We start from the raw sequence: 26952 nt of genomic DNA, 5'->3' as shown, positions 1-26952 counted from the left end.
CATTGTCGATCGATGTCTAAAACTTTGGTTACATGCATTGAGCACGTGAAGTATTCATAACCACCATGAATCCACATGCAAGCCACTACCCCGGTGGTAAACTAGGCTGTTATAAGCAAAAGACACAAACATGAACACTGAGCATCACTCTGCCTGACATATAATTGACAACCTGACAATACCCTCGTAGTGAGAGACATTGAAGAATTGATGATGTACATTTTTTTTCTTGATAATGGCCGTTTTATTACTCAAAAGTCAAGCAATTATATCCGATCTCTGCATAATTAAGATGCACAGAACCATCTAGAAATATGGTATCACAAGAATTAAAATATAAAAAGGCAGAATACATATCAATCATGAGCAATTGTAGAATGCCTATGGAGAAAGTGGTGGCCCAATCCGTAGATTATGCTGCCACCCATGTAGGGAAAAAGTATCCCTCGCCGTAGGCTTTAACCGTGTACGGATCTCCGTAAAGAGGTCGCGGTTCTCTATCCGATCCGTGGAAGCAATAGAACGATGACATATTCAAGGATATGTGCCTCGTTATTTTGGTGTGTTTCTGTTCTAGAGCGAGTCCTGGTGAATATAAAGATCAATAGCTATGAAAAACTTACTGGATTACACCCATAGGATTTTGCTAGCTATTTCCATTTTGTAACTCTTAAATAGTTGTGGTATCATAAAATTTCATGGTTGAATGTGACTGCCGTTTTTCCTTGGCAATTGCATATTGTTGCAACAATTAATGTAAAATTACATACATATAATGTAAAATTAAAGAGAGTTTTTGATTTAGAGTCCTCTGTGTATATTTCCTGGCTCTGCCGTTCATTAAGCTATCTGTAGAAACCACAAAAGCTGGAACTTCTGTTGTTAACTAACTGAATGTGGTAGGGTGGATTAGCACACGATAGTACTTATCTGGAAAAAGAACCACACACAAACATAGAAAATCGAACATGCAAGACATTTTCTCGTCCAGATTACCGACGACCTCATAAGAAAACTAGTACAATTTTACCGAAAACATCATGAATGGCCACATTTTGTAGGTATAGTTTTGCAAACGATATTTATAATATTTTTGCGGACATAAAGCCTTAGTTTTATCACATGACCTACCTTAATGTCATTGTCAACCAATGTCTAAATACTTTGAGTTTTGATATATATGAACATGTCACGTCTTTCCATCACAGCGGAAGAAGTTCAGACATTAATCCTAATGCAGGCCACCACTACAACAGTGGTAAACTAGGCTGGTACAGGCAAAAATAACAAAGATGAACACCACTCAGCATGAGTACAGTTCACAGACTAACACCACCTCTGTATTGAGAAAGGACATTGGTGATATACACCATTTCTGAAACCTTAACATAATGATACACATTCTGATCTACAACCTTGTGATACAAACAACGTCCTAGAAGCTCAGCTGAAAGATCTACCATCTATTTGCCTTCCATCCAGAGAGCTCGACACAGAGTTCTGTCATTTATTTCCCTTTGCTGCTTCTTGCCCAGAAACAACGATCTAAAAATCTTCCTCCGAATCTGCTGCTGCATCCTCCCGGTTTATGGCAAGCAATGTCCAAAAGGCTCACTTTACATCTGAAGATTTTGACGCCATACTCACAAACGAACTACAGCAGCACGAGAAACTCCTTGTGCATCTTTCTTTGCGGCGCAGCAGGCCAGTAAAGTCTAGGATGAAAAAGCTTCAATAACCCAAACGCTCATTCAACGAAGTGCGGCCATCGCCAGTTTGACCTACAGATCGTTCAACATTAGTGTCGTCAAGGAAAAAAAATTACACAATTTGTGGCTGCTAACTCATAAATTATCCTTACCTTCAGGTGGCACCCATGTCTCATAATCTGGACCCGCTTCAAGAAAATCTGGTCTTGCAGGACCCAGCACACGTTTTTGTTTTGTTTTTTTGCCTTTTCTCTTGCTCGCCTGCGGTTCGTTCTCGTTCTCCATCTCTTCAGACGTTTGTAAACCCCGTGTGTGCTTTAGCAGAAGGGCCACGGCATCAGCTGCTGATGCTTCAGATTCAACCGAAGATGGTTCTGCCTCAGCACCAGCTGACTGCTCAGCGGACTTTCTCTTCCGTAGAATAAGCCCAGGAGAGGCCTCTTCAATATCCTTTTCATTGGCTGAACTAGAAAGAATGGTTTTTCGATCTTTGTAGTCCACAAAATCATCAGGCTCCTCAGCATTGGCATTTGCTTCTTTTATACAGTTCTCTTCAGGTTCTACAATCCTCTTGTCGCCAAGCCACTGGGGTTTCGGTATGATGAATGCAGGTTTGCTAGCACTTTCTTGGTTCTTGGAAGCATCTGTTTCTACCTCGGCAGGCTTATCCACTTCTGTTTCGGTTGAACAAGAATTCTTGGAGTTCTCCTCTGTTGAGGTTTTGCCTTGGGCAGTTTTTTCTTCCTTTTTGGCTTCTGGTCTTGGATTATGGCTAGGTGCTTGAGGATTTGCTTCGCTTGGCTTTAGATCCCTCTTGCGAGCTGCTTCTCCCATAGGATCAGCTACCTTCAGTAGGTAAACTACTTTGTCCAGCTCAGCTTGAAGATCGGAGAGCTCCTTCTGAATTTTGGTAATATTATCGTGTACTGTTGAGAAGTTCAAATTAGTTAGACGACTAAAGACAGTGAATACACAAAATAGAAAGGAAAGTATGAAGTAGATGTGTCCATGAATACATAAATTCAGGCTATGTACATCCATAAAGTATGAATCTTATCAAGAAAGCAAAGTAACTGGCACTTAATGCAATCTTTGATGTTCACACAATTTGCAAGATCAACAATGTGCAATAGTGACATCGTGCACTAATGTAGCTTTTAGTCAGTAAAAATAAGGAAGAGAAGTATGCTTATCCTTTTCCTAAACGCTAATGTGCCCACATGACCAAACACACTTAGATACCAAAAGCCAAAACACACAACCAAAATCCCATCAGATGCAACTATAAACCCCATGGGAAGCAGTCAGTTCCGAACGTGGCTCGATTTCACGGGGAGGAGCAGGCATACTTTAGCAACTAGAATAGTCTCAAAACTTACTGAGAACTCTAGAACATGGAATCAAAAAGAGAAACAAGCCAGCTCAAAACTAACTGATTCCTGATTACCAGCTAAAGTCTGGGATAGCTGATGAGATGGGCCTAACCGAACACCTTTTGCTATCATATTCAATACTAACTTCGTAGGTAAGGAAAATACAATGCAAGAGTCACCTGAACAAGAAAAAGGCTTTTGACAATTTCATATATCTATAACAGAAAACGTGAAATGTTCATAGTTTTGAAGTTTTCCAATAAGTACCCTAGCTTAAAGTACTGCTAGGAACTAAAAATATTCATAGCTTAAAGTACTGCATGAAAACAATGCAGGATGGTCAAGTCTCTCTGGTCAGAGAAAAAACAACAATATTCATAGCTCTGTGCCTGGAAACAAGCTAAAAGTATTGCTGGTGTACTTATGCAATGATGTTTTGGAGTCAATCACAGAAGTCGCAATTGCACAATAAAATTAGACAGTGATTCAAAACAACTAATTAAGTGCAATCAGTAAGTCTGAATTGACATGTTCACTTTTAGTCTATATGAAGTGTATAATGAACTCAAAGGTAATGCAGATATATTCAGTCGTTGCTACACAAGAAATGCAAAAAACAGATTCCTTTCAGAGAAACAAACCACTTCAGTTATTGAAGTCAATGGCTGAGGGCCTTTGCTAGCTAGCACTCCCTCCGTTCCGATGACCAAATTAACATTAGTGGATTCACCGTAAAATATATATTCATAATATATTTGTTTCATGTTGTACATGTTTATATTTTCTTCTTCATATTCGGTCAAATGTTGCAAACTTTGACTTTTGACTAAATTTCTAAGCCTTATTCATCGGAACGGAGGTAGTAAGTTGCTAGCTCAGTTCCTTAATATAAGACGTTTTGGCGGTTCAAATTGAACTGCCAAAACGTCTTACAATTGGGAACAGAGGGAGTAAGTTTGAAGTATAGGTCACTACAACTTTCAGACCAAAGTTTCTAGCTAGTACATAATACACATAGGTCATTTGCTTTTGCATTATTTTCGCCACCACATGGTTGATAACAACCATCAAGCCGTTACTAAGACTAATATTAAAGTTGTTATATGCTATTCTGATTTTGAGGAAAAAAAAAGAAGTGAACAGGCAACAGACAGGGTCATTAGTGGCACTACTTGGACTTCACACTTGCAAGGAAAATCCATGCATGATGAAATTCTGGGATTCATCAATACAAATCATGTAGTTCAGAGTGAAATACCTAATTGAGATGACAATCCACTCATGTAAGCATCAAGGTCATCCCCAAGATCTGCATCATGTTTCTGAGCCAGCTTATTCTTCTCTTCTTCAAGCAACTTCTTTTTACCTTCAATATCATTGGTGATGATATCTTTTTTCTCAAGAAGACTATCAGCAGTCTCAACTGATTGTTGTCCATTGGATTGCTCATTAGATGATTTTTTCTTTGTCCGGTCAAAAAAATCATCATCATCGCTAATAGAAGGTACACGGAAAATCAGTCAGCATATGAGAACAAGCATCGAAAGCTCTAACCTAGCCATAGTAAAGAGCCATATACTATCATAGAGATCTACTTGCAGACAGACACTAGTAGAAACACACCAAATAGTTTATCCCTACTTGACTAATCAAATATATCATCACTTCCACAGTACGTGACTATACTACACTAGATGAACTTCAAAACTGTCTGTCAGGCTATTTGAAAAATGTGTACAAAATCCAAGAGCAAGTGTATTGTTTCTACACTCCCAGGAGAAACTCAAAGGTACAAGTAACTTTTCAAGGTAAGCAAAAGTGGCTGCAAGGTAGTACAAGTTTTCAGTTTCATGTGTCCTAGTGCCAGACTACCATGACAATAACATGGCTAGCAGCATTAGTGAGCGTTGTGCTTTGACTGTATGTCGTGCTGGGTAAGGGTGTGTACATATCGGCTGGTGGTGCTCTAGGCCTAGTTTAGCTATGCAGATTTGTCCCTTCTAAGGGTTTTTGCCTGATTTTACTCCACTTAAACGAGCATTATAAGATTTTTGGCTGGTTCTCTCTTAAACAGGACCAACTCTCTTCAACTTAAATGGACTGAAGGAGCCACCTACCCTCTGAGGAGGTTCATAAAAAATAATAGGAAGCATACTGCTAATATCAGCAATGTCTATCGATCAGTAAAGTAAAGCAGATATTCATAGCTAACTATTAGTGTTCAAATGAGAAGGTGTGCAAACTAGAACTGAACCTGCACATAGATGATGATCAATTCTATGAAAAATTGTATTGATTCCTCACTTATAAAAATGAAAATACAGAACAATCTAACTGTTTATTTAGTAGCATTATTTTCTTAAGATCCAGAAATTTCAAATAGGTTTAGTCTTCTAGATCGAATGTTCTTTTTTTTGAACAGATAGTATATTCTATTGATCCTTTGTCTTTTACATGCAATTGTGTCAGCTGGAGTATAGGTTAAGAGATGATATCTTGCATCATCCTTTGCTCTTAGCTGTAGTATAGGTTAAGAGATGATACAGAGCAACAAATGTAGCAGTCATAGTTCGAAACAGAAGTACACACCTAATAACTTCTTCTTCCTCGAGACTTGCTTTATGGCTACCACGTTTTGGTTTTCCAGTACGAGCACCAAGACTTTCTTGTATACTGTCATTTAATGTCTCTTCTAGATTTTCTAGCTCCTCCATAATCTGAAGAAAAAGATTTATTACTAATCTAACAAGAAAAATAACCATGATGGCATATGAAGAAATGTAAGTAAAAGCTGTGACGCAGTAACCTGAGATATCCTTTGCTCATTTCGTGCAATCTGTGTTTGCTGACCTTGGGTTAACCCACCTTGAGAAATGTCCTTAACTCTTATTGCATCGATCTCTTTCTTCATGTTGGCAACCTAGCTCAGGGACAAGCAGAGATGTGAATCATATCAGTGAACATATGGCAGGGTTTTTTTTTATGAAACAAATATTCAGAAAATTGAGCATGCTGTGTACTACTCAGAAGGACTGTCCATAATGGAACATCCGAAGATAGCTGTCCACCCAGAGCCTACAGCATACTACCAGTGCAAGGAGCTTGGTACCTCAGAATCAGGCATTCTACATTTCTTTTACAAGAACTAACACTGATAGGCTTAATCCCCTGACTGTCACCGCCAGTAACATGTTGCTGTACTAACGACCTCCAGATTCTAGAATCTAACTACAGTGACACAACTGCCACAGCATCCACCCATGACCAGTGGTGTCACCGGCCACTACCCTACCTCTCAGTCAAGGAACTATTGGAACACACAAGCGGGGTGAACACCCATGGTCAGCTACTGCATCATCTACGGTTGAACAAAAGGTGCCTGTCCAATTTTACACTTTCAGAATTTGTCATAAAACGACCCCTAACATACAAGGATCTATCTAGAATTTTTTGTGTGACCCGAACCAAAGTATCATGTTATAGGTATGTAGGAAACTTCACGAGATAAATGCATCTCCATTCAGCATTCACATTTTAAAAATGTAGCCAGTACAGAATGTAATCACAGTCTGCAGTACAAAAAGGAACAGCTACCCGAAAAGCCCGTGGTCAGAAATCAACTCCAGAATAAATGGCTGCAAGTAGAATGCAAGGGAATTCCAAACCTAGAGTTTTGTTTTCATCACAAATCACCAGAATTCTAGTTGAATGGATAATGAACTAGAAACAGCGTCTATGTAACCACATTCAATGTTTCACCCTTCTAGAGAATAAATGAAATAATGCAATTACAAATTCTTCATAATCTAGGTGCATATAGAAAATGCAATAATAGATGATGGCGTTTTGGAAGAACAACTGCTTACCTTTTCCATTCGCTTTATTATTTTGCCGCGTGTTTTTTGTTGTCTGTCGGTAAGCTGACCTGTGTAGGTTTGCCACGTAATCTCATCTGCTTCATCCTAGGATATGACAACATGTTCAGTAAGAACAAGGTATCTCAATGATTTTAAAACTCCAAAAAAAAAATATAATAATGCAACTAAAAATCGGGAAAATCTGGTTTCATAAAGAAAGAAAAAATTCGAAGAGGTTCATCAAAAGAAGTGTACAAGCCTCCCAAGTATTTGCAGCATTATTAATATTGCTAATTAAATGCTGCTAGAACAAAACAACTAACCTCCCCCAATTCCTCTGGTGCATCCTCAGACATACCCCATGAGATCCCCTCTGCTAAAGCTGCTTGAGTTTTTGCTCGTGCAAGGGAAGCTTCACGATCAAGCATATCTTGCCGAATCTTAGCATCACGACGTTTCTGCATATCTTTTTCCTGTTATAAAAGATAATAGGTAAATATAAGAAACTCCCACAACAGAGTATGAGGAGGTTGACTGTTTACCGATGAATTGTTATGTTTTTCATTTTAACAAAAACAGATAGTAGGAACAGTAAAATAAATGTTGAGTTATTAATATAACTTTGTTTAAGATGTAAATGCAGCAGCAAGCTAACAAATATTTCAGAAATAAAATTATGTAGCGGCAGGAGCCAACTGAAGGAGTTTCGGAATCTTACTGGAGGCATCAGTTCAGATGGTCCTTGAAAAAGGTACAGACGCGATGACCTGGTAAAGAAAAGGAGTGAGGAAAGTTCAGTCCAATTTTACCAGTGATAAGAGCCCCAAACGACACTGGGGCCATTTTATTCATCTCTTCATTCGCTTTCATGATATTTCTATTTCCTTTTAGGATATTAGTTAAATTAATAATCCAGTCATATTTCTACCAGATCCTTTTTCTAGAATTTCGGCATGAGCCTATCTTTTCATTCATCTTACCATCAGATCTAGTATGCATAGTTAAGTCAATTACATATAATTTACTAAGAAGAAACAAAGTTAAGCTTTCTTTTGAGGCCGTGAACCCCTTGCTGCTGTTTTACAACAGTTGATCAATGAACTGCTATAAATCAGTTGCCAATGCCCCACACAAAATTATTAATTTATTTATCAACAAAAAGGCTTCAACTGCATAATAAGTAGGTCACGCAGTGAACTAGATTAGAGGCTAGAAACCTACAAATTCAGATGAGCACCAGAAAGTAATCTGCTGGGATCTTTGAGATAAATGGTACATAAGAAATGGAAGACGGGTGTTTAGTTGACAAACTTACTGCCCAAATCGAATTATATCTCCAACATGAATCTTTGTATACAGCTTCTTCTTGATCTGTTAGTGAAGTATAAGACATCAGAACTAGTAAATCGTAAATAATACACTGAAATAAATATAGGGAAGTTTGAAAGTTCAGAATACAATGGATACAGAGATACAAGGCAGCAAAATAATGAGCCAGTCTGGGATTAAACAGTGGAGATGCTGCATCCGTGTCAGGTGCAGATATTCCCTGGTACACCGATACTTCCTGATTTTACGAAACAAACTTATTGAAGAGCATTGGTAGGTTTTCATTTGCAATATGAATATAATATTCCCAATAATCGTACTTCAAGATACTGTCCTACATAAAACACACCAAAAGCAACCTCCTGCAGTGAGATCGCTTCGACATTCTAGCCTATTTGGCGATATGCTAGTGATTTCCTAAGTACATACAGTGATTTGCTAGTCCACAGATCTGCTAGTTGCCATAAGGTGACAGTAACTAAGTACATTTAGCCATTTACTAATAAAGGCAGTATCTGAGTACTTCTAGTGATTTTGTTTACAAAATGGCAAGTACATGTGCACGGTGGTGACAATTCCACTGCTCGCATCATCCTCTCATATGGTCGTATATTTTTTTGATAAATACATAAATAATTTACTGTTCCCTTTTCTTTGGGAAATGTTGTATCACCATACCCCTGTCGAATATCAGGGGTGAAATGGCTTGGATTTGAAATGACAACAGCACTGCTCCCAATCTATAGAGATTCTCGCTCCTCTGAAGTTCTCATCATCCTATTCTATAGTGATTAGGCTCTCCCTAATCCTCCCTAATCCCCATTGAGCCATGACATTCTTGTCTTCATCTGAAGGGTATTACCCTATTGTGAAGGAAGGAGCGCAGCAACATGACAAGCTAACAAAAGGTTCCTTTTGCGAAGAAACAGATTAGCTCAATAAGCAGCTTTGAGATGAGCTCATAAGTCAGTTTTCAGCCAGTTTCCCTTACAAACTGGGCAATTCTCTTCTTCTTAATGAAAAGGCAGAGCTCCGGCTGCTCTAAATAAAAAAAGATATGCTCATAAGCATGAAAAGAAAAAAGGATACAAAACTGACAGTTTCTTTTTCTAATGTCAGAGACTCAGCTAGCTAAAAATAGATGGAAGCTACACAAAACTACAGAATAAGAATATAACCAACACAGATCACATTGCTTTTTAAAATGAAATACATGAGAAGAGGACATATAGTTTGACGTTATGAAGATTTTTAAACAAACATATTAAAAGTCTTGGATAACGCAGAAACATTCAGTTATATTCTGAAGTAAGACAAATGGCAGGAGACTATGCCTGAGTTTTGTTGATGGACGACCCATGTGTGCTTCCGAGATCATAGAGGAATACCTCCCCATCATTTCTAAACTGAAGAACTAAAATAACAAAAAAAAAAGTATGAGTGTGCTGAAGAAGTAAAATAACAAAACAGAAAACTCATGAGTGTGTTGCAAAAGCACTGAAAAAGAACGACACTTTTAGATCGGAGGGAGAGTACATATATTATTACTGCTAGTGGTGGATTCCTGGGTCCTATTACTGACTTCATTGGTTCATGAACGATAAATACATCGCATGCCCGCGGAATTTGTTTGGGTTAACTGAAAAAGGACCAGCTTCCTTAATGTAAAAAAAGTACTAGCGATTGTTTCGTTTGGAACTGGAAAAGGCCCCCAAAACCAAACAGTTTTAAAGAACTCGCTCTGCACCAACAATTAAGTTGAACATCAAGCCAAGAGACTAGTGTCCTAACTTTGCTTCTACATACGTCATAATTGACAAGAAAACGGTGAAAATGTACCAGCGTGAAAGCGCGAGATACTCGGATGATCCAGTACGAAATCGCAGAGATCAACTCTTCCAAACATGTAAGCTCCTTTCTTGGACCTGCAAAATGTAGGCCAGTCATTTCACCAACCATATCAAGTAAAATCAGTACTCCATGTAGGACAACTTGGTGCAATTCCAAATATGAAGGTCTCAAAAGCCACATACACCGCGCACTGAATCAAAACATGAGCAAGTATGTAGCTACACCGTTACTCATTTCACGCAGCTGCAAACCACCCATGAGTTCAGAAACTAACAACTGATTGGACTAGGAACCACAATGCACAGTCCTTGAGCAATTCAAGCGCACATGAGCTAGAAACCGTGGCGGGGTAAAACTAAGCAGAGAGAAGTGCAGGAAGGCTAGGGCAGGGGCAGAGACTCACACGTCGAGCTTCTGGAAGCTCTGGCCGCTCTTGATGACCTCGAGGAAGAAGGGGTGGCCCGGGGCGGCGCTCCAGTCGGGGATGGCGTACGGCGCGCGCGGCCGCTCCTCGGGCGCGTCTGCCTCGGCCATCTCCGTGTCGCCGCGGGGGTCACCGGCATCCTCCGCCGACGAGCCGCTGACGCTTGGGCTGGGGACGGCGCCCCCGTCCGCCGACGCGTCAGGCTCGGACGGCACCTGCGGCGAGGGTCTCGGTGGCGGTGGAGGCGGCATGGAGGAGGAGGGGCTTGGGTTCGTGCTCCCGTCCGCCTCGTCCATTGAGGCGTCCGCCGCCGCCTCTGGCTGCGCCGGCGGGGGAGGGGGCATGGAGGAGGAGGGGTTAGGGTTTCGCGGCGGGGGCGGGGGCGGGGGCATGGCAGGGTTCATGGCTGCGGGGCGGGGATGCCGGGGGAAGTGAAGAAGAAAGGGAGGACGGGGAGACGGCGGCGAGGTGGAGGCGGCGGGGATGGACTGCGGCGGGATACAGCGAAGGCGGCGGAGATCCGGCTGAACGGACGGGAGGAAGAAGAAGAAAGCAGTAGTAGGACAGCAGCAAATCTTCGCCGTTGGCTAGGTGAGGCGGTGCTGCGATGGTGTAGCTCGCAGGATCCAGGCCGTCCGTTTCGTGTAAGGCGGTCAGGGTTAGCAGCTAATCCATCGAATTATGAACATCCACTTGTTTTGGGTTCGAATGAATTTTACGTCGAGGATTATATTTGCTTGCTAATTGTTCAATGGAACAATAGGTGTCTGACTCATAGGCTAACTTTTTATACTAGAGATTTTCCTTTGTTTCAGCGGTAAGCGTACACAAACAATTTTTATCCTACCTACAACTTTTATGTTTTTGGTGGCTAGGAGCAACCAAGCAACTCCGCATGGGTTTTGACTTTTGACCTATTTGAACTCCTCGCATTTTCATTTATTTAAATTGTTGGTGGATTATTTTATTTCTATGCTTGAATTTGGTTGAGTATTGTTTATTTGGTTGAATAATTCTATTTGATTTTAATTATTGTTTGCAAAGATGGCTATAGTGTGACAGAATATTTTTAAAGAAAATTGCCAAATTCAATTGGGGGGCGCCGCTGCTCATAGCAACAACTCCTATAGGAAAAAAATCTTAGCTCACACCTCATCAAAATTCCTTTGCTACAACTAAAGACAGTTCATCTTTTCATGGAATTTTAGTAGGCATGACATTCTAATTTTATGTCTTTTCTATTACTGTCCTATGAATCAAAGGAGTCTTTAGTAGAGGATTAAACACAGCAAACAAAGCACAAGTAGCCAAGTAGGCTTGGGAAACTCGCTGAGCTGTGTGCCGCGTGGGGTACGGTGGGTGGCCACCGCGGCAAGAAAGCATTGACGCACGCGCGAGCGAGACCCCTCTGTCAACAAAGTTCAGAAACCGCGGTTGCTGCAATTGGGATTGATTAATCCTGCTTTGGGCCTGTGGGGATTACTATATGCTGGTGATCAATCGCAGCCGCAGCCGGGCACACACTGCTAGTGCTAGCAGAGAAGGACGTTAGGTGAGCATGAGCTAACTAACATCCCAATTTAACGACAGAATATGACGACCAAGGAACCTGCATTTGGTCAAGCTAGCGGACCTATAAATCCGCCGGCCCGTTCCCTCTTCAGTCCTCACTCATTTAGCTAGCTAGTGCAAACACGCACTCGAGCGACCACACCTGAGAAGTATTATCCATGGCAGGAAGATATGAGCAGCAGTATTATAGCAAGGGAGGTTCTCCAACGTCCAAGTGGCGAACGCCGATGCTAAATCCGGAATTGTTCAAGGAGAAGGAGGGGGGCGAGGGGTGGGTAAGCTGGGGTTTGGCATTGGTGGGAGCTGGATCAGCCAAGAAGAAGCCTGAGGTTCCTCTTCACGCCGACGGCAACCCGTTGAACTGGGCTAGGAGGTACCCTTATGATCCGCAGCACCCGCTCCAGCAGCGCCTCGGCATCAGCAGCAGCACGGGCAGCTCAGCGCCTCAGCAGCACGGGCAGCCCAGCGCTGCTCACCAGACACCCACTTCAAGGTTTGTTGCTCTGCCCACTCTTTTATTTTCTTCCATTCTTGCTGTTTAGCTTTGAGTATTCTCTTAACATCTAGCATCATGTTTGCGTGAACAGTGGGACCGGCTTCCTCAATCAGCCGACGATGAGCAACAAGACGGGAAAGACCAAGATGTCGTGGAAAGACTATAAATACTAGCAAAATGCCCACGCGTTGCAACGGGGGGTTTAGAACAGATAGATATGTGTTCACAATCCAAAAAATAATTTAAATGTGTCGGATCAATTGTCAAGCTATCTATGCACTAGTATCTACTGTTCAGCGAGGCCGGTGTGCATTGTGTTTTCCTTCGGTTTCGTTCTCTAGTTCATTGCTGGGATCACGGGATAGACATATATTGTTCTCTGTAACTGGGGTAATGCAAGCTGGAAGCAAATGCTTTGCAATTTTATGCAGCACAAACACACCTTGTGCTCATTTCTTTCTCAAAAAAAACACACACACACACACATCTGAACTGACTTATTCAGCTCTCTGTTAGGTGTATGAAACACCAATTTTCCCGCGATGGAATGGCTTACACATGAAACCAGCAATAATAATAAGCTTTAAACGTCCATAATTTCAATTACTATGTCACAAGTACAACACTATGCGTTTGCAGTTGCAAAAATAACTGTTTACATATCGAGCATAATAATAGCTCTGTAACTTCACATTTTTACACGTTCGCCTTGTAGTGTACATTGCACAAAAAGGACCTTTGCCGAATCTTGCGCACCGATCCTTAGACACAAGCATCCGAACCGGCTCAACACAGTTGTGCCAGAGGGTGGTTCGCCAAATAAATCGTGAAACCAATCCCAGGAGTAGGCCCTAGACTGATCTTATTGGCTAAATGATGATGTATAAACAACCTTCATACGAATCCCCTTTCCATGTGTTGGCTCCTCTACAGGGTATGCGCCTCAGGCTTGGGAGGGGGCACTTTTCTTATGGAATATCGAGTATGCATCACTGTACACAGCTACTACGTTCGAAGTGACTGCAAGAACAATCATGAAGACGGCGAGTATCTTGTCCCACTTTTTAGCTATGCTGTGAGGATCCCTGAGATATTGAAAGCCAAATGCATTAGATGATGAAGACAAACAACTTTGTAGAACAACTAAACCTAGCCCTTCATTTTATTAGGTCAACTGCCCATTGATAAATTAGTGGCCTTATAATACAGTCATAGTGTCATAATACACAAAAGTAAGTCAGAGTCAACGTGGACAGCATCGCAGCTGGTTTCCTTCCACCTAATTTTTATTTTGGTTTCGTGCATAATAAAATTACTACTGCAACATGCTAGAGCTGGAAAGGAAGATGTACAATTTGTTTACCTTACAAGGATGGGAGGATGTATAATGAAAAACTTGAATCTATCAACTTACCTCAAAGTGATTGCAGCTGGGAAAATGAAGGCGATGCAAACAGCAGCAGTAGCCCCAGTAAACTGGAATGCATCCCAGATGCTAGGAATGAAGTTTGCAGATACAAAAATCACGAGGAGGAGCACTGCTGTCATTACACCAAACCTTGTGTTATCAGAAGATAGGGGCCTTGCAGAGGAAAAGAGAAGCCCATCCAAATTGAGCCGCAGTGCGTGGAATATCATGGGGAACACGAGCATAAGGTGGACAGCATAGCTCACTCTGACAGCATCATTAAGAACTGAACTGTAAGGAATGCCGAGATTTGAGTCAAAGTTAGCCAGCACATCAGAGAGCGTAGATTCACCAAACAGAAGATATCCAAAGAAACTTGTTGTGATATAGACAGTCGAGCACAGAGCCAATGATGTGTGAACTATCGGCTTGATCTGGGAAGACTCCTTGAGCTCATTATGAATTGGGTGAACTGCAAAATATCATAGGATGTCCTTAGACAATTGAGAAGCCAAGTTAACTCTGTGGGACTTTAGCTACAAATTTAGGAGATGGACTTCAACATGGCCACACTTTTTGGTGTGTGTTCGAGAAAAAATAGATATCTCTTAAACCAATAATAATCATTTTAGCTCAGCCATGAGTGTGCATGTTTTTGCAATCAGGGGTAGGATTAGCTCGTACCATTATAATGGCACACGTAAGCAGTGACAAGCACTGGTACTGCTGTGAAAAGTTCCCAGACAGATGCTAGATCAGGAACTTCAGGGAACAATTTAGGCATTGGGATTTGTCCGCGTATCAGTTTCACAATAGCAATTCCTGCAGTGATAACAACAAATACAACTGCCAAAGCAACAGATACGGCGGATGTGTAGCTCAGTGAATCTGCGATAAAGAACAAAAGGCATATGAATAAAAACATAGTATCTTACTCTTACAAAATGCAGAAGTGAAAGACTTTTCATCAAGATAAGAAAGGACAGTAATCAATGCTTTTCTCATGCAATCACTTACCAACACGCTTGAAACATGCTAGAGGAGTAAACACAGCGAGGGTAGTAACCAGGAGAACAAAGAAACGCCCGTTCCACCAGTGTGTCCCAAACCATCCTTCTAATACACCGTAGTGGTGCTCACCACCAGAGGACGTTCCAGAAAGCACATCACCTAGAGGTAAAGAGGGATCGGTTTATATTAGATTCACAGCCGTGCCTCAATAGGGATCAAACCCCACAATTCAAGCACCAAGAACTGAGACCTTTAGAAAAAGCGTCAACTATCCATAGAACAGTCGAAGATGCAAGCAGTTGTATCAGTAAAAAATATGTGATCACTGCTTCCACTTGGCATTCTGTTTGGAAGGTGTACACGATGCAGGCGGACTCAAACATTATGCAGCAAAAGAAAGAATGCAGATGTACTAACAAAGCACCACAGATTCACGGGAGAAACAAATTGATAGAGCTAACTGACAGAAAATTTATTAGTTACTCTAAGATTGCATTTCAGAAGTCATAAGCCATTCTACATGCAGCAGTGGTTGTGTAATAACTGTTCTATAAACTGCTCCACTATTAGTTACGGGCTACTACTACAGTAGTAGTTCCTAATAAAATACTCCAAAACTGAGAAGATGATGCTTCACATGCCTAACTGAATACCATTCTGAATGGAAGACACCAAGTCACCGAGACAGCATAGCATGGCCGAGAGGATTTTACCGATGATAATCATGTAGACGATCATGACGCCGACGTTGTTGACCACGACGCAGACCTGGAGCAGCCTCCGCCCCCACCACCCGAAGGCGTCCCCCATGACGGCCCCGTAGGAGGGCGCCCCCACGGCGCGGCTGAACCGCATGAGCAGCTCGATGGAGGCGTCGGTGAGGAAGGCTGCGAGCACGATCATGACCAGCCCCGGGACGAGGCCCAGCACCTTCATGGTCGCCGGCAGCGCCATGATGCCGGCGCCGACGATGGTGGTGGAGAGGTTGAACACCGCGCCGGGGAAGGAGGCGCCGTTGAACTCGTGGAAGGCGGCGGCCTCGTCGGACGGAACGGCGAGCTGCTTCGTCGGGAGCAGCGGCGCGCTGCTGCTCTCCGGGAAGCGCTCCGTCGCGGGCCCCGCCGCCGTCGTCATCTCCGTGGAGCGGAGCTGCCGATTCTTGAGCTATAATAGTGGGGGGAAATCAAACAGAAGCAAAGAAAAAAGGTGCGGTCTTTGCGGCCGGAATCACTGTTTCCTCTTGGACTCCACGAAGAAGGGGAATGCTTCTTGAGCCGGAGCTCGAAGAACAGCCACACGAATTTCACAGGCACGGCGCCGCGAGATGCAGAGCGCACAGATCTCCGAGCTGAACCACCGAGTTGAGTTGGCTGGAGGGGATCGGAGATTCCTAGGATTTCGGATAGGCTGCGGGGATTCTCCGGTCGCGCGCGTGGCGACGGAAGCGGAACGGATTAACGGAAGAAAGTGGCTGAGAGCGAAATTTGTACGGAGAAAGCTTGTCGAGCCCAACTCTCCTCCCTGTGTATTGTTGCGAGATAACGATCGGCGGGGTTGCAGGTCAGAATTGCCACCAATCAGCGGTTGAGAGCATAGTTGAGAGTGGCTATGAGTTTGTTAGAGATTCTTTTTGTATGAATAATATAGTATTTGAAATTGATAAGAGTTCATTGACTTGTTTTTTTCTAAATGATTCACTTGGATTTTTGTCCGCTCTAATGCTTGACGATTTGTGCTCCAATGATAGAATCGATTGGATCTTTCTAAAGAAATCTCAGTGGGCCGTTATCAATTTCACATGTGTTTCTATTGCTCACATAATTATTTTATGGCCAAGGTCGCAACTTAAAACAAATTCAGGTTTGAGACACAAACAAGGATTCTTTTTCCCGTGGTACTACCTGTTGAGCCCATAATATCTATGCGGTACGGTATGGTGTAGCACACCATCCATACCCGTATGTCTTTCTCTAGTGTCACCGGTTAGAGGTTTTTCCTAACCTCATCCCTGATATAACACTTACCCGATCCCTAGAACAAGGGCCCCGTTTCATCCTATTATGATTGACATGGTATCAGAGCGATGCTCTTTCACCGACGTCGAGCCTCCACCATGGAAACCTAGCCGATCTCCATTGATCGAAGCGCCAAAAACCTCTGCCGATCCGCATTGGATTGAAGCATCAATAACCCGCCGATCTTGTTCCGATCGTAGAACTAAGAAAAACAACCCCGCCGATCCCCTCCCGATGGAGCACCAAAAACCCAAACTGATCTTCCCTATCGAAGAAGAACCAAATCCCAAGTCCATACACATCTTGATCGTAGCATCTACAACCTAGTCGTCTTCTGATTGCCACCCACAACCAAACCCACTCGATGTCTACAAAACCCAAAAGGAAAACACCAGATCACCACCTACAACCCAATCCACCCGATGTTGTCTTTAACCTCGACCCTCTCCCTGGCGGCGGCCCTTGGCGCTCCGCCCACAGACAAGCTCACCTAGACCAACAAATTCTACTAGCAGGCCCCTCTCTTCGCGATGCAGAGGTCCTGGGTCTTCTCCATGGATCCAACAGTGCGCCCGCTGAAACCGTGGAGCTCCCTGATGGTGACAAGACAAAGGTGACTCACGACCCGGCATACTGCGCTTGGCAGTCTCGTGATTAGCAAGTCCTCGACCTCCTCAACTGTTCCATGACACCAGATGTTCTCGGTGAAACCATTGTCCTCGAACACGCGATTGATGTGTGGGGAGTCATAACCAACCTCTATCCTCACAATCCGAAGACCGCGTCAATATGCTGCGTGGAGGCCTCCAAAACATGAAGCAAAACGACATGCCTGCAAACCGGTTTATCTCCAAGATGAAAGGGTTCGCATCCGAGCTCGCGAAAACTGGCAAGAAAGTTGATTATGATGAGATGAAGGGCTATATTCTCAATGGTCTCGATAGTGACTACAATCCACTCATTGATTCTATTAATTCAATATCAAGCACCACTCTCACAAACATGTGTGCCCAGCTCGCCGCGTTTGATTACCATCCGTAGATGCACACAGAGACTAGTCAATCCTCTTTTACTTCTTCGGCCAATGATGCAGCCCACCGTGGTACTCCCTATACCCAGGCGCGGACTATGCCAAGCAGGGGTGTGTGATGGCCGTTGTGAGTACCAAACTGATGAACATCGTGATACCATAGGTGATGACCGTCGTGACTACCTGGTTGATTATGGTGACAGACGTGACTACCACTGGGACCGTCAAGGTGACCGTGGTGACTGTCGTGATGATTGCCGAGATGGCCTTGTTGACTACCATGGAGACCGTCGCGCCAATCGCCGAGGATATTAGGCAGGACGTGGTTTTCCCGCGCAAGGAGGGCGTGATGGTGGCCTTGTTCCCTCCTCGTATGAAGATGTAGTGACATGGGGCTACCACAATAATGCCCATGGATTATGAACTTGGTTTTTGTGGAAGAAGGCGGCGTAGAAGAATTCTGGAGCGAGAGTGGCACACGATGTACCCAAGTTCATGTCCCTCGGTGGAGGATCACTACATCATGATAGCAATCCAATATATGATCATAATTGTGTTTAAAGGGAGCCGCCGCGGGCGGAGGGAGTTGTGGCTGTCTAATATGATGTGTTCTCAAGGGGTGCCCCTATCTAGCTTTATATATGCAACGGAACTAGGGTTTACAAGAGTTATTCTTGAGTATTCTTTCTTGTACTCCAAGGCGCTATGACGTGTGGGTCTAGATTGTCGAGTAGTCTTGTTGGGCCACCTCCATACTGAGCCAAACCATATAGACTATCAGTGGGTACCCGTCGATGCCTATTTGACGGTACTCCAGAGGAGGGATCCTCATGGAGGGGAGAAGAAGTAGGGGCCATTGGGCGGAGAGTCCTCGGGACGGTGGTACGCGATTTACCCAGCTTCGGACCACCTGCACGATGGCAAGGCCTACTGCTGCTTGTTGATGTCTACGCACGCTTCTATTACTGTAGACAGTGTTGGGCCTCCAAGAGCAGAGGTTTGTAGAACAGCAGCAAGTTTCCCTTAAGTGAATCACCCAAGGTTTATCGAACTCAGGGAGGTAGAGGTCAGAGATATCCCTCTCAAGCAACCATGCAATTAAGATACAAGAAGTCTCTTGTGTCCCCAACACACCTAATACACTTGTCAGATGTATAGGTGCACTAGTTTGGCGAAGAGATAGTGAAATACAAGTAATATGGATGAATATGAGTGGTAATAGCAATCTGAAATAAATATGGCAGCAAGTAAACATGTAGCAGAACTTGTTGGAAACGGTGCCAGAAAATAGCTTGCTGGCGCGGGAGGCAATTCTCTGTGGTGTAACTTTTCTATTCGGAAACAAGGCCTAGGGACCCTACTTTCACTAGTGGACACTCTCAACAATGATCACATAAATAAATAACTTCTCTTCCTTTGTGCTACTTACACTCTTTTGTTGGATGACAAACACCATTCATTGTGTAGGGCTACAAGAGCTCCCTCAAGCCGGAGTTAACAAGCGCCACAACATTCGGTGTTCATATTTAAGTAACCTCTAGAGCATAATAGACCATTGCAATTTAGACCGAGTACTAACATAGCATACATACTGTCACCTTTAAGCTATGAAAGGGGGAATAGATCACATCAATACTATCATAGTAATAGCTAACTCCATAATCTACAAGAGATTACAATCATAACCTACGCCAAGTACTACATGATGCACACACTGTCACCTTTACATCATGAAGGAGGAATAGACTACTTTAATAACATCACTAGAGTAGCACATAGATTAATAGTGATACAAAGCTCATCATATGGATCTCAATCATGTAAGGCAGCTCATGAGATCATTGTATTGAGGTACATGAGAGAGAGATTAACCACATAGCTACCGGTAGAGCCCTTAGCCTCGAGGGAGAACTACTCCCTCCTCATCATAGGAGACAGCAGCGGCGATGAAGATGGCGGTGATGTCGATGGAGATGCCTTCCGGGGGCACTTCCCCGTCCCGGCGGCGTGCCGAAACAGAGACTTCTGTCCCCCGAACTTGGCTTCGCGATGGCGGCGGTTGCGTAACTTTTCTCGTCCCGTGGCTTATTCTTTTAGGGTTTTCGCGACGGAGGCTTTATATAGGCGAAGAGGCGGAGTCGGAGGAGTCCTGGTGCAGCCACACCATAGGGGGGTGCCCCCCCTTGGCCGCGCCGCCTTGTGGGGTGGGACCCCCTGGCTCCCCTCTGGCCCCTCTTCAGTGCTCTGGAAGTTTCCGGGCAAAATAAGATACTGGGCGTTGATTTCGTCCGATACCGAGAATATTTCCTTTCTAGGATTTCTGAAACCAAAAACAGCAGAAAACAGCAACTGGCACTTCGACATCTCGTTAATAGGTTAGTTCCGAAAATGCATAAAAACGATATAAAGTATGAATAAAACATGTAGGTATTGTCATAAAACTAGCATGGAACATAAGAAATTATAGATACGTTGGAGACGTATCAAGCATTCCCAAGCTTAGTTCCTACTCGCCCTCGAGTAGGTAAACGATAACAAGGATAATTTCTTAAGTGGCATGCTACCAACATGATCTTGATCAATACTATTGTAAAGCATATGAGATGAATGAAGTGATTCAAAGCAATGGTAAAGATAATGATTAAACAACTGAATCATTTAGCAAAAGCTTTTCATGAATAGTACTTTCAAGACAAGCATCAATAAGTCTTGCATAAGAGTTAACTCATAAAGCAATAAATTCTTAGTAGAAAGTTTTGAAGCAACCCAAAGGAAGATATAAGTTTCAGCAATTGCTTTCAACTTGTAACATGTATATCTCATGGATGATTGTCAACATAAAGCAATATAACAAGTGCAATAGGTAAACATGTCAGAATCAATGCACACAGTTGACACAAGTGTTTGCTTCTAAGATAGAAAGAAGTAGGTAACTGACTCAATATAAAGTAAAAGAATGGCCCTTCGCAGAGGGAAGCATGGATTACTATTTTTGTGCTAGAGCTTTTATTTTGAAAACATAGAAACAATTTTGTCAACGGTAGTAATAATTCATATGCGTTATGTATAAGACATCTTATAAGTTGCAAGCCTCATGCATAGAATACCAATAGTGCTCACCCCTTGTCCTAATTAGCTTGGATTAACACGGATTATCATTGCATAACATATGTTTCAACCAAGTGTCACAAAGGGGTACCTCTATGCCGCCTGTACAAAGGTCCAAGGAGATAAATCGCATTTGATTTCTCGTAGATCTCAACTAAGGACATCCATACCGGGACAACATAGAAAACAGATAATGGACTCCTCTTTAATGCATAAGCATTCAACAACAGATAATATTCTCATAAGAGATTGAGGATTAATGTCCAAACTGAAACTTCCACCATGATTCATGGCTTTAGTTAGCGGCCCAATGTTCTTCTCTAACAATATGCATACTCAAACCATTTGATCATGAAAATCGCCCTTACTTCAGACAAGACGAACATGCATAGCAACTCACATGATATTCAACAAAGGTGTAAAAGTTGATGGCGTCCCCAGAAACATGGTTATCGCTCAACAAGCAACTTATAAGAAATAAGATACATAGCAACATATTCAATACCACAATAGTTTTTAAGGCTATTTTCCCATGAGCTATGTATTGCAAAGACAAAGAATGGAATTTTAAAGGTAGCACTCAAGTAATTTACTTTGGAATGGCAGAGAAATACCATGTAGTAGGTAGGTATGGTGGACACAAATGGCATAGTTTTTGGCTCAAGGTTTTTGGATGCACGAGAAGTATTCCCTCTCAGTACAAGGCTTTGGCTAGCAAGGTTGTTTGAAGCAAACACAAGTATGAACCGGTACAGCAAAACTTACATAAAAACATATTGCAAGCATTATAAGACTCTACACTGTCTCCTTATTGTTCAAACACCTTAACCAGAAAATATCTAGACTCTAGAGAGACCAATCATGCAAACCAAATTTCAACAAGCTCTATGGTAGTTCTTCATTGATAGGTGCAAAGTACATGATGCAAGAGCTTAAACATGATCTATGAGAGCTCAAAACAATTGCCAAGTATCAAATTATTCAAAACCATGTACCATTTACCACATGAAACATTTTCTATTTCCAACCAAATAGCAATTAACGAAGCAGTTTCAACCTTCGCCATGAACATTAAAAGTAAAAGCGAAGAACACTAGTGTTCATATGAAAAAGCGGAGCGTGTCTGTCTCCCACATAAGCATGAATTTATTCAGAGAATGAAAATAATAAAACGAAAATAAAAGCACACAGACGCTCCAAGTAAAGTACATAAGATGTGACGGAATAAAAATATAGTTTCACTAGAGGTGACCTGATAAGTTGTTGATGAAGAAGGGGATGCCTTGGGCATCCCCAAGCTTAGATGCTTGAGTCTTCTTGAAATATGCAGGGATGAACCATGGGGGCATCCCCAAGCTTAGACTCTTCACTCTTCTTGATCACATTATATCACCCTTCTCTCTTGACCCTTGAAAACTTCCTCCACACCAAACTCAAAACAATCTTATTAGAGGGTTAGTGCATAATAAAAAAAATTCACATATTCAGAGGTGACATAATCATTCTTAACACTTCTGGACATTGCCCAAAGCTACTGGAAGTTAATGGAACAAAGAAATCCGTTCAACATAGCAAAAGAGGCAATGCGAAGTAAAAGGCAGAATCTGTCAAAACAGAACAGTCTGTAAAGACGAATTTTTATGGGGCACTTAACTTGCTCAGATGAAAAAGCTCAAATTGAATGAAAGTTGCGTACATATCTGAGGATCACGCACGTAAATTGGCAGATTTTTCTGAGTTAACTACAGACGGGGCTGCTCAATTTCGTGACAGTAAGAAATCTGTTTCTGCGCAGTAATCCAAATCTAGTATCAACCCTACTATCAAAGACTTTACTTGGCACAACAATGCAATAAAATAAAGATAAGGAGAGGTTGCTACAGTAGTAACAACTTCCAAGACTCAACAAAACAGTAATAAAAACATACATGGGTTATCTCCTAAGAAGTGCTTTCTTTATAGCCATTAAGATGGGCTCAGTAATTTTAATGATGCTCGCACAAGAAATAAGAGTTGAAGCAAAAGAGAGCATCAAGAAGCAAATTCAAAACACATTTAAGCCTAACCCACTTCCTATGAAAAGGAATCTTGTACACAAATAAATTCATGAAGAACAAAATGACAAGCATAAGAAGGCAATACAAGCGCAACTTCAAAATTCTCAACATAAAGAGGGGAAACTTAATATTATTAAGATGCATATAAACATGTTTCCCTCTCTCATAATAACTTTCAGTAGCATCATGAACAAACTCAACAATATAACTATCACATGAAACATTCTTATCATGAGCTACATGCATAAAAGTATCATTACTCTCCACATAAGCATAATCAATTTTATTAGTAATAGTGGGAGTAAAACTACCATAACCATCATTGTAATCATCATAAATTGCAGGCATGGTATAATCACATTAACCTTTATCCTCCATAGTAGGTGGCACCAAAATACCACTATCATTATAATCATCATAAATAGGAGGTAAAGTATCATCAAAAAAAAATTTCTCCTCAAAACTTGGGGGACTAAAAATATCATGCTCATCAAAACCAGCTTTCCCAAGCTTAGAATTTTCCATAGCATTAGCAACAATAGTGTTCAAAGCATTCATACTAATAACATTCCCATTAGCATGCATATAAAGTTCCATGGGTTTTTTAATTCTCTCTTCAAACACATCATGTCCTAATTCAAGATAAAGTTCATAAAGATCTCTCATTTTGTTGTTGTTTTCCATTAAGCCTAACTAGTGAAAACAAGAAACAAAAAGATATAATTGCAGGATCTAAAGGAAATATCTTCGAGCACTCACACACCGGCAACAGTGCTAGGAAATAGCTTAATAGTCGGAGGATGTGAATACCTTTTACCTTACCTCCCCGGCAACGGCGCCAGAAAATAGCTTGATGTCTACGCACACTTCTATTCCTGTAGACAGTGTTGGGCCTCCAAGAGCAGAGGTTTGTAGAACAGCAGCAAGTTTCCCTTAAGTGAACCACCCAAGGTTTATCGAACTCAGGGAGGTAGAGGTCAGTGATATCCCTCTCAAGCAACCCTGCAATTAAGATACAAGAAGTCTCTTGTGTCCCCAACACACCTAATACACTTGTCAGATGTATAGGTGCACTAGTTCGGCGAAGAGATAGTGAAATACAAGTAATATGGATGAATATGAGTGGTAATAGCAATCTGAAATAAATATGGCAGCAAGTAAACATGTAGCAGAACTTGTTGGAAACGGTGCCAGAAAATAGCTTGCTGGCGCGGGAGGCAATTCTCTGTGGTGTAACTTTTCTATTCGGAAACAAGGCCTAGGGATCCTACTTTCACTAGTGGACACTCTCAACAATGATCACATAAATAAATAACTTCTCTTCCTTTGTGCTACTTACACTCTTTTGTTGGATGACAAACACCATTCATTGTGTAGGGCTACAAGAGCTCCCTCAAGCCGGAGTTAACAAGCTCCACAACATTCGGTGTTCATATTTAAGTAACCTCTAGAGCATAATAGACCGTTGCAATTTAGACCGAGTACTAACATACCATACACACTGTCACCTTTAAGCTATGAAAGGGGGAATAGATCACATCAATACAATCATAGTAATAGCTAACTCCATAATCTACAAGAGATTACAATCATAACCTACGCCAAGTACTACATGATGCACACACTGTCACCTTTACATCATGAAGGAGGAATAGACTACTTTAATAACATCACTAGAGTAGCACATAGATTAATAGTGATACAAAACTCATCATATGGATCTCAATCATGTAAGGCAGCTCATGAGATCATTGTATTGAGGTACATGAGAGAGAGATTAACCACATAGCTACCGGTAGAGCCCTTAGCCTCGAGGGAGAACTACTCCCTCCTCATCATAGGAGACAGCAGCGGCGATGAAGATGGCGGTGATGTCGATGGAGATGCCTTCCGAGGGCACTTCCCCGTCCCGGCGGCGTGCCGGAACAGAGACTTCTGTCCCCCGAACTTGGCTTCGCGATGGCGGCGGCTGCGTAACTTTTCTCGTCCCGTGGCTTATTCTTTTAGGGTTTTCACGACGGAGGCTTTATATAGGCGAAGAGGCGGAGTCGGAGGAGTCCTGGTGTAGCCACACCATAGGGGGGCGCCCCCCCCCTTGGCCGCACCGCCTTGTGGGGTGGGACCCCCCTGGCTCCCCTCTGGCCCCTCTTCGGTGCTCTGGAAGCTTCCGGGAAAAATAAGATAATGGGCGTTGATTTCGTCTGATTCCGAGAATATTTCCTTTCTAGGATTTCTGAAACTAAAAACAGCAGAAAACAACAACTGGCACTTCGGCATCTCGTTAATAGGTTAGTTCCGCAAAATGCATAAAAACGATATAAAGTATGAATAAAACATGTAGGTATTGTCATAAAACTAGCATGGAACATAAGAAATTATAGATACGTTGGAGACGTATCACTTGTCTGGAATTATCTGGGCGCTTTCGCGTTGTTACAATGAGTTGTGGTTGTGCCCCTAGGGCTCCCGGGATCAGGCTTATAAAGGCGCACGGATCTAGGGTTTACATGGAGAGTCCTAGCCAGAATACAAGTTGCCTAACTACGGTACAATGTCTTGCCGTGTACATCAAGGATTCGCCTTCCATCTATATCGTGCGGGATCCGGATACCTTACGGGCCTCCACGGATCCGGCCTCCTTCGTAGGTCGGTTGGGATCCGGCTTCCTGTTCCTGGGCTGGACTTCATCCTTCAAGATCTACAGCAACTGGGCCACCCGATGGGCCACATGCCACATCACCAACTATGGGCCACCCGGGCTTGCCGGATCTAGGCCATGCCGTTGATATACCCATAAAGTATACCCACAACAGTACCCAATAGGGGTATGTCCACAACATATAGATTGGCAAATTTTCAAGAAGCACGATCAACCCATCAGTGAATGCTGGTGGCGCTATTCAGACCGTGGTGATGATACTCCCACTCCCAGTTATGAGAGAGGTGCTTATGGAGTCGATACAAACTGGTATTTGGATACTGGTGCTAGTGATCATATTATTGGAGAATTACAGAAGCTACCTACCTAGGACAATTGAAAGGCTCGTCATCAAGTCCACAATACTAGTGGTCAAGGTATGGAAATTAAACATGTTGTTGGCCTTTCAATTTTACACACCTCTCATAGCTCCATTCATGTCAATAATATTTTTTCATGTTCCTAGTACTTGTAAAAGTCTATTATATGCTCATAAATTGCTCTAGACCTTGTTGAGCTTCACCCTTTGTTCTTGTTTATCAAGGATCAGGACACAAAGCACATCTGTCATGGTGGCCTATATCCCCTCTTACATGTGTCTAGTGGGTCTCACAAACATGCCTTCGCCACCATCAAGCCTTCTTCCTCTACATGTCATCATCTTCTAGTGCATCCATTATCGATCATTTCTTGTTCAACAAGTTCTTAGGAAAATAATATTTCATATTCTCATTGTTGTTCCTTTGGAACATGCATTCTATGATGTATGGGGTCTGGCTCCCGCTTCTGTTGGTAAAACATCAATATTACGTAAGCTGCATAGGTGATTATAGTGCCATTGTTTGGGATTACTTGCTTAAGAAATGTTCCGATGTTTATCAAGTTTTCCTTAATTTCTAGTAACATATTCAACATGAATTTGGTTTCAAAGTCATTACTATGCAAACCGGTTGGGGTAGTGAATATGAAAAACTCCATGGTTTCTTTCAAAAAGTTGGCATCACTCATTGATGT

At 42.4% G+C, this 26952-nt stretch overlaps 3 protein-coding genes across 3 annotated transcripts; 1 reads left to right on the top strand and 2 right to left on the bottom strand.

The window, feature by feature from the left end:
• Positions 1–1318: 1318 nt before the first annotated feature.
• On the bottom strand, positions 1319–11065 carry LOC127315981 (uncharacterized). Its single transcript, XM_051346408.2, has 12 exons — positions 10523–11065; positions 10108–10193; positions 9603–9682; positions 8255–8310; positions 7658–7706; positions 7263–7412; positions 6949–7044; positions 5889–6002; positions 5672–5799; positions 4341–4576; positions 1862–2635; positions 1319–1781 (listed from the first exon to the last, which is right to left on the bottom strand). Exons 1-12 carry the CDS (start codon positions 10945–10947, stop codon positions 1732–1734), a joined length of 2244 nt encoding a protein of 747 aa, XP_051202368.2. The 5' UTR covers positions 10948–11065; the 3' UTR covers positions 1319–1731.
• A 1028-nt stretch (positions 11066–12093) lies between these two features.
• Positions 12094–13048, top strand: LOC127317252 (uncharacterized). Its single transcript, XM_051347777.2, has 2 exons — positions 12094–12608; positions 12703–13048. The coding sequence occupies exons 1-2, from the start codon at positions 12274–12276 to the stop codon at positions 12782–12784; spliced, it is 417 nt and encodes a 138-aa protein (XP_051203737.1). The 5' UTR covers positions 12094–12273; the 3' UTR covers positions 12785–13048.
• Positions 13049–13185: 137 nt separating this feature from the next.
• Positions 13186–16550, bottom strand: LOC127317251 (amino acid transporter AVT6A-like). The gene is made up of 5 exons (XM_051347776.2): positions 15744–16550; positions 15037–15189; positions 14704–14907; positions 14026–14491; positions 13186–13696 (listed from the first exon to the last, which is right to left on the bottom strand). Exons 1-5 carry the CDS (start codon positions 16162–16164, stop codon positions 13555–13557), a joined length of 1386 nt encoding a protein of 461 aa, XP_051203736.1. The 5' UTR covers positions 16165–16550; the 3' UTR covers positions 13186–13554.
• Between the last annotated feature and the right edge of the window lie 10402 nt (positions 16551–26952).

This window comes from Lolium perenne, chromosome 7, assembly GCF_019359855.2.
Source record: "Lolium perenne isolate Kyuss_39 chromosome 7, Kyuss_2.0, whole genome shotgun sequence".
Classification (NCBI taxonomy): Eukaryota; Viridiplantae; Streptophyta; class Magnoliopsida; order Poales; family Poaceae; genus Lolium; species Lolium perenne.
This window is presented reverse-complemented; position numbering and strand designations above follow the sequence as displayed.